The sequence below is a fragment of the Schistocerca cancellata genome, chromosome 7 (assembly GCF_023864275.1).
Source record: "Schistocerca cancellata isolate TAMUIC-IGC-003103 chromosome 7, iqSchCanc2.1, whole genome shotgun sequence".
In the NCBI taxonomy this organism is placed as follows: domain Eukaryota; kingdom Metazoa; phylum Arthropoda; class Insecta; order Orthoptera; family Acrididae; genus Schistocerca; species Schistocerca cancellata.
In genome coordinates this window covers 263607927-263621257 of record NC_064632.1, presented here as the reverse complement: position 1 = coordinate 263621257, position 13331 = coordinate 263607927, and the positions used below count along the sequence as shown (strand labels likewise).

At 42.6% G+C, this 13331-nt stretch overlaps 1 protein-coding gene across 1 annotated transcript in view; it reads right to left on the bottom strand.

The window, feature by feature from the left end:
- The window catches only part of LOC126092164 (transmembrane protein 87A), an 82450-nt gene that overhangs the window by 53327 nt on the left and 15792 nt on the right, over positions 1-13331 (bottom strand). The window contains exons 5-7 of the mRNA XM_049907638.1: positions 2876-3097; positions 2439-2600; positions 2191-2325 (exon numbers count right to left, since the gene is read on the bottom strand). Of these exons, the coding sequence (XP_049763595.1) occupies positions 2191-2325; positions 2439-2600; positions 2876-3097 (519 nt within the window). The remainder of the gene's footprint in view (positions 1-2190; positions 2326-2438; positions 2601-2875; positions 3098-13331) is intronic.

Below are 13331 nucleotides of genomic sequence, written 5' to 3'. Positions count from 1 at the left end.
TTCTGAAAAATACAACTTGCGGGAAATTGCAACATGCAGTCATGCATTGTTTTGCTCACAAATGGGGTATGGGGTGTTGTGCAGAAAGGGTACGGCTACAGGTCGCAGGATGTCAATCACGTAGTTACATTGGTCACAGTGCCCTCGACATGCAACAACTGTGATATGTGGCTGAACCCAATAGCACCCCACACCATAAGGCCTTAAGCTGGTGATATATGTCTTGTGCGTATGCAGTCACTGTGATGCCGTTTCTCCCATCTGCATCAAACCAAAATGAGGTCATCATTTTCAAACGAACAGAACCTGGACTTGTCGGAAAACACTATTTGATGCCATTCTTGTCCTCAGTGATTTAATACCATACACCACTGCCATCTAGCACGTTTCAGCACATTCGTCAATGTAGGTAGAAAAGTGGACGACACACTTGTAGCCCACACCCTAACAAATGGCAATGGACTGTCACTCCTAATAGTGTATATTACACTGTTCCATTGTTGTGACAGAGCAGAGGAGGACACAGATCTGTCTTGCAATAGCACTCAGATGAGGTGTCAATCTTCTCAAGAGGGGAGGATGAAACATTCTCCACACACGTTGCATTGCCGAAACAGTTCCTTCCATATGAGCAGCAATTTCCCGAATGGATGCACCACATTCTCTCATGCCAATAATGCGCCCTCTAAAAATCACTGATTTGATGGTACAGTTAGCTCATATCTCTGTGAGGTATTCTGCGCATCTGCTCAAGTGACAATGATCCATTACCTTCGATTTATAGTGACAGCGAGAGCCAGAGTCACATTTTACCAGTAGGTGGTGTTGCACTGCAATATCGATGTTTATCTTGAACCCACAGGCCAACATGGTTCAAATGCTAATCATTTCTGCAGGACATACTAATATACATGTTCTGTGAATATGAACATCCTATCTCTAGTCGTTCCAAGTGTTCTGTTCTTTTCTAGACATCGATGTAGAAGTAAAGCAAGCAGTGGAAACGTGGATTCCTGAAATACAATACTCATAAAGACAAATCATCACAGGAGCATACTACTGAAATCCCTCCATGAGGTTATGGGAGGCTATCAACATGAATCATCAAAGGAAACTGTCCAAGTGGGTGTCTCGATTCAATGGCAACACCGCGGCTCATTCTGCACAGTAGACAACCGCACATACTGCTTCTTTGGATGTTCAAATTTTGTCTTGTCCTGTATTATCCTGATATGGAACCCGGTGACTACTTACTCGTTCATGTTTGTTGACACTGTCAAAATCATAGACGAGTCATGTCATCTGTTCTAATTTTTGTTACGGATTAAAAATCCTCAAAATCAAGACTGTAAACAAATTTTATTGTGAATACTAGTTTCAACAACAAAACACCACCTTCTGACCATAAAAAGAAAAAACAGTCTTGACCAGTGTAATTGCCATAACAGCTTAACACATTGTCATAAAAAGACTTTTTTTATGATCTGAAGATGGCTTGCGTGTAGCTGAAACTAGTAATCACAATAAAATTTGTCTGCAATCTTGACTTCAAGGATTTTTTATCCTTAACACAAAAAAATAATGACTCATGGCTCATCTCTGATATTGACAATGTCAACAAACATTATAAACTTGCCAGGTCAGGCAATGAGACACTTCAAACAACTATGTAAATTTTATGATCTTCTTCTAATTAACTGCATTATCCAGTGTTGAGTAAAATGTGTCACATTGAAGGCTGAATATGTAGAGAGGAATGAACAACATCACAAAGCTTTATGGTCGCAGTTTGATCCTGAGTTCTGGGTCATTGCCGAGTGATAATGGTTCTGAACTGCTCCCCTCCTCAGATCCCATGGATTCTGGACCACAATGAACCACAACTCCGAATCAGACCTCGATTACAAGTCAAATGTAATACTGAGGAAATGTTTCAGTGAAAGGCAAGAGTCTAGGTTGAAGATTTGTCCATCACATAGTTTTAATCTGCCAGAAAATTTTTACAACAGCACAGACTCTGCTGCAGGGTGAAAGATTCATTCTAGACTTCCTTCAGTATTTCTGTTGCAGCCAAGCATTTCTGTTGCAGCCATATCCTTGCATAGATGATCTTAATACTGTACAATGCTGTTATCTGCAAATTTACTAATGTGGTCCACAGAACAACTCTAAATCTTCACAATATTTTACCTTTTCAAGCATACCCAGAAGTATTACTCCACCAATCCAAAACTGAATTCTTAGAAGATCTCGCCACTGACAGAAAGAAACAATAAGCCACGCAATTCCGTAAAGAACATACACCACACACATGGCTCCATAAAACTGTGAACAGAAAAATAGAAATAAATTATCACAATAAGGCATCAATATCACATTACATAACATAAAAAGTATGTCAATAAGAATAAACATTCATTAGTGAAACAATGACTTACTGCAAGAAGTGGCCAATCAGCAGCAGAAAGATAACCATGTGGACCTTTCATATCTATCTGAATAGAAACATTGCAAGGTTTCTCTGGTTTTTCTACAACAACATTGAGGAGATACATACCATCCCTTGGAATTGCTATTATAATTTTGTGGTCATGTTCAACCTGCAGAGATTAACCAATGCAAAAGCATTATAAAATTATAATTGCAGCTTTAAAAAAGTCCACAATAACAGTAAACCATAAAATTAAGTCTCAACAGTGCCCATAAAAGACTGATCGATTATGTTTTAGGATTTGATGAGCAAATCTGTATCCTTTCCAGCAAATAGTATTAACATGAAGTATGAGCAAGGCTTTGAGTTTGAACACAAGACTATTCACAAAGTGATCACTGTACTTTTATACATATCAATTAAAGATAGAGTAGATGGTCTTACACTGTCCTGGTTGTCAAGCTTCAGTGATGTTGCTTTGGGCTCTGTCTTTTGTGGGGGCTTCTTATCTACATTATCTTGGTTTTCTGCTATAGTTCCACCTTCACTGTCAGGACTCCTCTTTTTCCTGGTTTTACTTGCAGAGCCATTACCATCTCCTTGAGTTTTCTCCTTTGTATTGCCTTGCTGCAAAGCTTTCGATACTGCTCCTTCAGACATGAAGGACTGCAAAATAAAAGAGAGTTGGTTTTCCAGTAAGATGGCTGTGTACGGTAGTAGCAGTGGTGACTAAAGGAAAAATTACAATGTAATTACTGCTCCACCAAGCAATGAAATCAAGCCCTGCAACACTGGCCAAGAACTAAAACACACACAGCTGAAAGGGTTGCATACTCCCAGTTTGTACAGGAACTAGGTAAAAATCACTTCTGTTCTATTCTCTTGAACAAAATCACTTCTGTTATATTCTCTTAAACACCAGAATACTGACCACTTTACAAGTTCCTTATCGCATTATGTGCAGCATTTAAATTACATAAAACATACAAGATGACATAAAACTATTGGCAACTTTGGGTAAGAGACACTGAGTTGTAGCTTGCCATTTAGAAATCATGGAAATGTAGCATGGATATCATGCTCTCAGCCTTAAAAAAAAAAAAATGTTAATAATAATTAAACTTTGGCAACAGAGGTCCTAAAGGCTCCATGCCAGGATAAAAGAAGTCACAGATGAGTAAGAAATCTTAAAACACACATGCAACTAGGCTCGGCTGACCCAGCTGATAGTACCACATATCGGTCACTTTCCAGGGTAATGGTGAAGACCTCAATGGTAGTGAAGGCAGAAAAGGTGGACTCTGGAACAGCAGAGCTGGCATGAGGGGTAGTCTACTTTCCAAGACTAAATGAAAAAGGGGGCAAAACAGTTCCACATGTTAGTGGTGGTATCCTGGCTGTGTCTGTTTCACATGTCAATGGTGGCTGAATCAATAAAATGCCCATTTAACAAACTGGCCTATTTTGGATATTCAGAGATGACCCCGGATTTTCTGCTCTCAACAATTTACATCATTTCCATCTTCATCTTCGTATCATTCCAGCATACCTGGTAGTTGTTTATGATTAATTTGCCTCTATTTTGCTCTGTCTTGATAGCTTTCTTATCTTGATATTGTTTCACAGTTTTCTCCTCTGGTCTTCAGATATAGCCATTATCTGCTGCGTAATCATTTTGGTTTCTTTCTCCTGCAAATTTCTATACAAGTATTGCTTTTACAGGCGGCTATCCTTCATCCTCTTCACATATCTAAACCACTTGAACCATGCGGTACTCTGTCTCTCAGACACTAACAGATCCACCTGTATCTCTCCTCTGATATCTTCATTCCTAATTTTTATCTCTTCTAGTCTTCTACAACACTGATTGCTGAAACTTCTTTTCACATACCTGTAACTTGCTGACATCTGCCTCATTAACTACACAGCACTCCAAGCTGTCTGTCGTAATAGGCTGGAGACATGTTCTCACAGGAACTCCCTTGTCCTACACAAGATATTGCATTTGATGAAAAAACTTAGATCTCTTTCTTATTCTGTGCTGTACTTCTAGTTTGGCAGTTTCATTCCTCGATTTAGTACTTCCCAGGTAAATGGAAGCTTCCACACATTCAGTTTTCTCTCCAACTAGCATCAGGTTGCCCTGGGCAGATGTCCTGTTCATAATCATTGCTACAGTTTTGCTCTTGCTTACTGTCAGTTGGTACTCTTTTAAACTGGAAGTCCCATTCATCTAATCATTCCCGTACCTTGAGTTGTGTTTCTCCCCAAATAGCTAAATGAAATGAAATGTCGTGTAGCAAAGGCCTCCCAGTGGGTAGACCTGGCGTAAAACCACTCTGATGAAGATATATTGTCATTGCAATACTGTCAATTCTGAACACTCAGTGACCATGAATATTTTGTTTTTGTAATCATCGTGAAAATCTAATATGTTGGAAGATTTTGGTAACTGGCAGAATTCCGATACTGTTTTGTAGGGAGGAAATAGTAGAGTTGCACAGAACCCCCTGATGAATTGAGTGGGCCTTTTTTAAGTAGCCATAACCACATAATCTACTCTATGGATTTATTTGTTGAGTAGCAGAATAAATTCTTAGTAATCACGAAAACTGATAGTGGTTAGAGGATTGGATACTTACTAAACAGTGAACATGATCCCAAACTCCACAAGAAAGAGACAAAATAGTGAGCCCATGATTGGAACAATTAACTGAAAAAGATACGTATCATTTTGCTTGAAATACATTTGTGTCGAGACGCCAAACTTTTTTGCAATCTTATTCGAGCTAAGTTAAATAGGGGCCAAAGCTTGAACTGGTCAAGTTTTGCTGAAATATTTTTAGATAAAAAACGGGCCATTGTAGCAAGTTTGCTAACAGTACTTAGTGAGGAACATATCTTTGAAGTATGTAATAGTTCGCATTCCATGAGTAAAAATTGTTTATGGTATTTAAAATCAACGTAAGATCTGACTTCTGATTTAACCCCCAGTTAACTAAAGTAATGAAAGAATAATAAAAGCAGATAGAAAGAAAAATCTTACTTAAAAACAAGAAAGAAAGAAAAAAGAAATACAATACAAATAATTTTAACTGGAGGAAAAGTAAAGCTTTATTTGTGATCAGTTTACAGTTAAATATTATGCAGATAAGCTAGTATTCAGAGACTCAAATGAACTTTGATTTTAAAAAAAAACTAATTAAAAGAATTTCAAAAATCCCAAGATTTTGAAGGGTTATTAAGAGTGGTACAAGTGCATCACTAGTTTGATATTGAGAGCTTTAAGCAAGATAGCTATGACTATTTAGCTTATATTAAAGTCATCATGTTTGATAAGTAAAAGAAACTGAAAAGAATGGCTCATAACTGAAAGCAAAAGAAAGAAAAATCATAAATAAAGGAACAGTTTAATACGATACACTAATGATGTTATCAATGGTTATGTTGCCGACCCTAATAGCACAGAATTTTTGTTAGATTGAGTTGCTAAATAACTTCACATTCAATCAACACAGATAGGAAATAATATTTTACTTGGATTAAAAATATGCCAAATTCATATGAGAAACAATTCATTTGGCTGATGAGGATATTGTGTATCACGACGTGCGAAAGTATAATTGTCAGTAATTTTTCTTCATCCTGTCAGCAATATCCTCTTTATCTGTGTCTTGAAGGCAATGTAATACTATGGTGGTACAATTTAAAATTTGATTGGAGTAATGTTAAGGAGATTACCCTTTTCTGTGTTTAATTTTGCTTTTAGATGAGATATAACTGGACAAGAAGGAATCTCTCAAGAGTAAACTTATTTTTATTTGGTAATAAAATCAGTGGATCATGTGTTGTAATATCAGTAGCCACACCGTGGTTGAATACTTACTGAATACAGCACTCGGTAATTGAACAAAGTGATCTAGTGCATAAAAGAAGGCAGTAGGATTCACTAGATAACAACAACCTAAGGTTGATGCAATTTATTGGGAACGAGTACCTGTAGGGAGTCATTACTTATGTTAAGTGTTGAAGTGGAGCTTTTGGAGTAAAGAGAGAGTAAAGACATCTCTTTAAATAACCATGTTGGTTATTTACTGAACACATGCCTTAGTGATGTTCTAGAAAGAATAGATAAAGGATTACTATTTAGAATTAAATTACATGTACGTAAGGTGGTAGAAACTAGTTTCATTTTGCGTATGCTACTTTTAAAATTAGCCATACCAATCGAACTTGGTTCATTAGAACAGTTCAAACAATGGTCTGATAGCAGTGCCTAAACAAAGTAGACATATTTATCACACTGGTGTAAATAAATTTTATATATCTGTCCTGGGACAAGAGGTCAGTGTACAGGAGAGCAAGGCTAAAGATTTACAAAACGTCAGCTACCTAGGTTCTTGGGCTGCCCTGTGTTGCAAGAGTCACTACATCTAGTAGTGTCCCATAGTAAACAGCGCATTGATTTGATGGGGCAGTTCTCCATCTCAGCATGTTATGAGAAAGTGGAACAGCAACTTATGTCTCCAGAATGAAATTTTCACTCAGCAGTGGTGTGTGCACTGATATTAAATTTCCTGGCAGATTAAAACTGGGTGCTGGACTGAGACTCAAACTCAGGACCTTTGTCTTTCATGGGCAAGGGCTCTACCATCTGAGCTACACAAGGAAGGTAGGAGATGAGGTACTGGCAGAAATAAAGCTATAAGGATGGGTCGTGAGTCATGCTTGGGTAGCTCAGATGGTAGAGCACTTGCCAGTAAAAGGAAAAGATCCCAAGATCAAGTCTTGGTCTGGCACACAGTTGTAATCTGCCAGGAAGTTTCAGCAACTTACGTCGTTAGTAGTTAATTCACTGTGGGTGCAAAATATTTTCAGTTAGATGGCTTTTCCATTTTTGGTTTGAACAAAATACATTTTGTGTCCCACTCAGTCCCCTCTCATGAATTGGGCTAAAAATGGCTCAAATGGTTCTGAGCACTATGGGACTTAACTTCTGAGGTCATCAGTCCCCTAGAACTTAGAACTACTTAAACCTAACTAACCTAGGGACATCACACACACCCATGCCCGAGGCAGGATTCGAACCTGCGACCGTAGCGGTCGCGTGGTTCCAGACTGTAGCGCCTAGAACCGCTCGGCCACCACGGCCGGCAAGAATTGGGCTCCTTACTACTGTCATGTCATCAGCTGTTTGAGAATACCTTGGGACTGGCAGAAAATTTCAGGGCATATGTCTCCCTTAGCTGCAAGAAATACCTAACTTTTACCAACCCTGTCCCATTCCTTTCGACATGAGTGACAAAGTCAAAACTGAGTTGCACAGTTGGCAGAATCTCGGCATCATTCCTCCTGTTTTGTTGAGTCAGTGGACCATCCCTTTGGTGGTGATTCAGAAGCCAGAGAGCACTGTGTGCCTTTGCACTGATCTTAAAGAGACAGCCAATGCGCAATGTGTCACGGAGCCATATCCAATTTCAAGGCTGGAGGAGCTGTTGGCGAAGTTGTCTGGAAACCAGTATTTTCCATGCACTGACTTACACAATGCATACATGTATTTGCTATTTTTGATGCCGCTTCTCACAATTTCTTGGTGCTCCACACCCCCTTAGGGGTTTACCAATTTAATCACTTGCCCTTTGGAATTTTGTTTGCACCAGGAATTTATCAATGATATTTGGAGCAACTGAATCAGAATATTTCCCGTTTCATCAACTACCTCAATGACGGCTGGTTCAGGGGCTCCACGTGATAAAAACATTTATGAAATTTGCAGGTGATTTTGCAAGACCTTCACTATATATCGGAAAAATGTAGTTTCTTTCCCAAAGGCGCATTTTTTTGGGATTTGTGCTTAGCAAGGATGGCCTTATCCCTATGAATGATAGTCAAAGCCATCAACAACTTGCCACTGCCCATGAACCTGAAGGAGCTCCTGTCTCTTTTGGGACAAGTTTCTTATTTTACTAAGTTTATTTTCCACACCTCATACATCTGCCATTCTCCCAACTGGCTTCACCAAAAGGGCATCAAATCTGTATGGTCTGGAGATTGTCAATGGGCTTTTCAGTCCCTCGAGCAGTTTTTGTGGTCTGCTCCCTATGCAGCTCCTTTTACACCTGGTAAACCATTAACTCTGGCCGCCGGCATGTGCCTATATGGCAGAGTTTTGGTCCCATCACATCAGCACTTAGAGGGCACCAAGCAGCCCATCACTTACAGATCGAAGATGCTTTCAGCAGTGCAATGTAATTACTCACAGGTGAAAAGGAGCTACTTCTTTTGCTTTTTGACATAAAGTTTCAGGTTCTCTAGTATGGAGCAAAGTTCCTACTCATCACTGACTACTGGGTGCTTGTTCCATTATTCAGCCCTCATTTCAAGCTACCAGACAGGACTGTCAACCGACTGCAGAGATGACCACTCTTTCTCAGTAGGTGTTGCTGTGAAATTTGTTACTGGTCCTCATTCAGATGCACTGTCATGGCTTCCCGCGGGACTAGATCCAGAGTTTGATCGACAGGTGGCTCTCATTTGTGCACCAGACGGTGAACCTTGCACCGATTTTCCTTTGACGATGCACAAAGTCGTGTCACCCCAAGCAGCCCAGGTGAGATAGCCCTGAGCACATTCCTTCGGGAATGGAGGCAGTATGGCATCAGTTTTTCTTCTTACGTGCTACTCCAACATGGTCCACGGTGTCCTCAGTCTTGCCACACAGGAACAAAGCTGTTGGGTGGTCGCCCCTCTGGTATTGCATCCATGAATACTCCAGCTGCTGCATGTGTTGCATGAGGTATACATCACATATGAAGGCTTTGGCATGGCGTCACAACTACTGTCACAATATTGAACATCTTGTTCAGGCTTTTGCGTCCTGTGCACAGAACCAGGTTGCACCGCCTTTCAGTTTTCTCCTTGGCCAATAACGGAGCACATCAATTTTGCGGGCCACTTTTTGGGGAGCATGTTGGTAGCAAATGTGTTGTTCAACTTCCTGTATCCTGCTAAACTGTCTTCCACGACATCAACAGCTGCTATTCACATGTTGTCCACCAGTTTTGCATTTAAGAGGTCCCCTTGTGGCCAATAACGCTTAACAAATGTATCAGGGTAATATTAAGATGGGCAACGATATCCAGCATCTGATTACCACTCTTTTCAACCTGGTTTCTAACTCTGAGGAGGAGTTAGAACATTAAAGACCCAAATGAAGAAGTTCATGTCTCTAGCAATGTACCAGGTGATGCCAATTAACGGCTGCAGTTCGTCATAACATATGCATAGGCACCAACTGAGGGGATTTGTTGCAACCTGAGTTGAATGCACTGGACTGTCCCAGTCCGCACCATTTTGCTTACTGTGCCGCCATTTGAGCCAGTCTTTTGATCGGTATCAGGGGTGGCTGCCAGATGTAGTGGTGATCCACAAAAGGTCAGCATTTGTTCGTGGTAGATGTCAGCCGGAAGCAGCTGATCTGTCTTTCTAATCAGTTGTCTCTGCGAACTGTTAACCCCGTGACACTGCTATCTCCACACTCCCAGGTGACACGATCGGTAGCAGCAATTTCCAAACAGGAGGCTCCTAATTCCATCAACATGCACAAACGCTGTGCCCCCACTGTGCTATTTGCCACCCTTTTCTCATCTATGGAATACGACGCTGGCGGTGATCACTCCTGCGACCACCTCTCTGGAGCCCACGGAATGAGAACTGGCGCCCTCCTTTCCCCACTTGGCCATCAATGAGTCCTTGCCCCCACTGATGCAGGCAGACCAGCCTTTACAACAGCATCTGCATCCCTCTGCCACTCCACAGGCATGAGCAGCATTGGCATTACCTACTTTGGAAGTAGATCTGCTGCTGTGGAACTTTGTATCCTCTCTGGCTTTGCGATGGAGGTCGTGGCACAAACCTGAGCATTTTTGGCCCTAAGTGGTCTTTTAAGGAGTGATGGATTTAGTATCCTTCACCAGCACACATTGATATAGACGCACATGAGCTGGTGTTGGTCTTGTGGCAGAGTAGTGCAGCAGGCCTTATGGATGGCTTGTAAAGCACAGTATGGGCAGAACCACTGATCCAGCTGAGCCTTACAAGTTCCCTACTTGTGCAAGCAACATTCTTCAAATGATGAGTAGTCAATCTAAGATTTCCTACCCTTTTTTTCTTTCTTCAAAGACCACAAACTTCTGATGGTTGGCTGGTTGGTTTAAAAAAGGGGGGGAGGGGGGACCAAACTGTGAGGTCATCGGTCCCTTGTTCCCAGTATAACAATTACCCAAAGGAAAGAAGAAAACAAAGTTGATGTACAGCACAATAACAGGAGAAAGGAAGAACCAGAAGAACAACAGAAGTACAACAAACACTACAATGGACAAAACAGGGCAAGAAAACCACAGAGACGCAAGAAACAGGGAGAGGAGATTAAAAACAAGAAAGCAGATTACCATGGCTGGCTGACCATGAGAATAGGAAAGGAGAACCCAGCCACTCTGCAACACATTAAAACCCCTACTTTAAAAGCCCTAGGTGGAGGACACGGAGGGACAAAGGACATGCGCTAAAACTCAGATCAAATGATAAAACCCACCCTCATGAATAAAAATGTAAAAACTAAAGCTGCTGTTGAGGCATTGTCACCCAACACTGAAGGTTTGGTTTGTGGGGCGCTCAACAGCGTGGTTATCAGCGATCCAACACTGAAGGTAGGGTGCTGGGAAAGTTAATAAAAGTCCACCACAGAGCAGCTAAAAGAGGGCAGTCCAGCAAGAGGTCAACGACTGTCATTTGGGAGCCACAGCGACACTGAGGTGGGTCCTCGCGATGGAGGAGGTAACCATGTGTGAGCCACATATGGCCAATGTGGAGTCTACAAAGGACAACTGATTCCCTGCGAGAAGCCCGCATGAAAGACTTCCACACATTCATAGTCTCCTTAATGACACACAGTTTGTTGTGCATACTGTTGTGGCACTTCGTCTCCCAAAGCCGAAAAACCTTGAGGCATAAGACAGAGTGCAGGTCAGTTTCAGAGATGCTCATCTCCAGAAGCAGTTTCCGCGTAGCCCGTTTGGCCAACCTGTCAGCAAGTTTGTTGCCTGGGATTCCGACATGTCCTGGGGCCCAGGAGAACTACGAATGTGTGCAACATAACTGGCGAGGAGTTGTGCATGCCAGATCCGCAACGGAGGGACTCCAACCTCCACCAGGACACTGGTCACCCGACTTGTTCTAAAAGCTGTCGCTAGGCGAACGCCACAGCGGTGCACTGGGTCGAGGAAATGCAATGCTGAGGGCACCACTGAACCATAAACCAGACTCCCATAGTCAAGGCAGGATTGAACAAGGGCTCTGTAGAGCGGCAGCAGCATAGACAGATCTGCACCCCAGTTGGTGTTGCTTGGGCAGCGGAGAGCATTGAGGTGCTGCCAGTACTCTCGCTTATGCTGATGAAGCTGAGGTAGCCAAGTCAATCGGGCGTCAAAAACCAGTCCTAAGAATCGACACGTCTCCACTAGAGTGAGTGAGTGAGTGGATCACCATTCAGGTTCCAGACGAATGGTACAACACCAACAGATGTGCAGGGCACCGCAATTCCTTGGTCTTGGGGAGGGGGGGCTTCTTCCTGGATTTCTCTCGCTGATCCTTGGATTTCTCTGGCTGGGAGAGCTTCACTGATTCAGTCTCCGGGACTGTGGAGGATCGTGAAGCCCTAAGACCGGCTGCTTTTGGGCACTTCAGTCTCTGGCGGGTGACATCTTTCCCACTAGCAGAAACCTGGAAACGGAGTGACCCATGGGACCCCTTCCTAGCGAGAGGAGCCGAAGAAGACTTAAGCTTCTCTGGCTGAGAAGTGGGGACTGATGTCCCCAATGGTTGGGGGGAGAGTGGTCCTGAGGCAGGTGGTGCGGGAGCAACAGGAAAGTGCTCCCCCCCTCCCCCCCCCACCATCAAGGTGGCAGGTGTAGTCTCCCAGTTCTGAGAGCCGACTGGAACTTGCGGAACTGATGCAGCTACAACTGTTCTCACAGTGGTGGCATAAGAGGAGGTCATAGTCACAGTATTTCCTCTCGGCCTCAGCGTAGGTCAGTCAGTCCAGGGTCTTGTATTCCATGATTTTCCTTTCTCACTGTAAAATCCTGCAGTCTGGAGAGCAAGAGGAATGCAGCTCTCTGCAGTTGACACAGATGGGAGGTGGGGCACATGGAGTATTGGGATGGGATAGATGTCCACAATATCAACATGTGATGCTGAAAGTACAGCGGGAAGACATATGGCCGAACTTCCAGCATTTAAAGCACCACACTGGGGGAGGGATATATGGCTTGACATCACAGTATTAGACCATCACCTTGACCTTCTTGGGTAATGTGTCACCCTCTAAGGCCAAGATGAAGGCACTGGTGGCAACCTGATTATCCCTCGGACCCCGGTGGACCACTGGATGAAATGAACTCCTCATCACTCTAAGTTGGCGTGCAGCTTGTCATCAAACTGCAGAAGAAGGTCCCTGTGGAATATAATACCCTGAACCATATTTAAACTCTTACGAGGCATTATGGTAACGGAAAAATCCCCCAGCTTGTCACAAGAGAGTAATGCCTGTGACTGAGCAGAGGATGCTGTTTTTATCAAGACTGACCCTGACCGCATTTTGGACAAGCCCTCCATCTCCCCAAACTTGTCCTCTGAAAGCTCTACAAAAAACTGAGGCTTCATCGAGAGAAAGGAGTCCCCATCAGCTCTCATGCATATGAGGTACCAGGGCGAATAAGGTCCGCTGCCATCCTTGGCCTGGTGTTCCTCCCAAGGTCTGGCCAGGGATTGGAACGATTTAGCATCGTATTGCCTTGCATTATACTGAGACTTGGAACACTTAGAGACTGCTGGCGTTTGG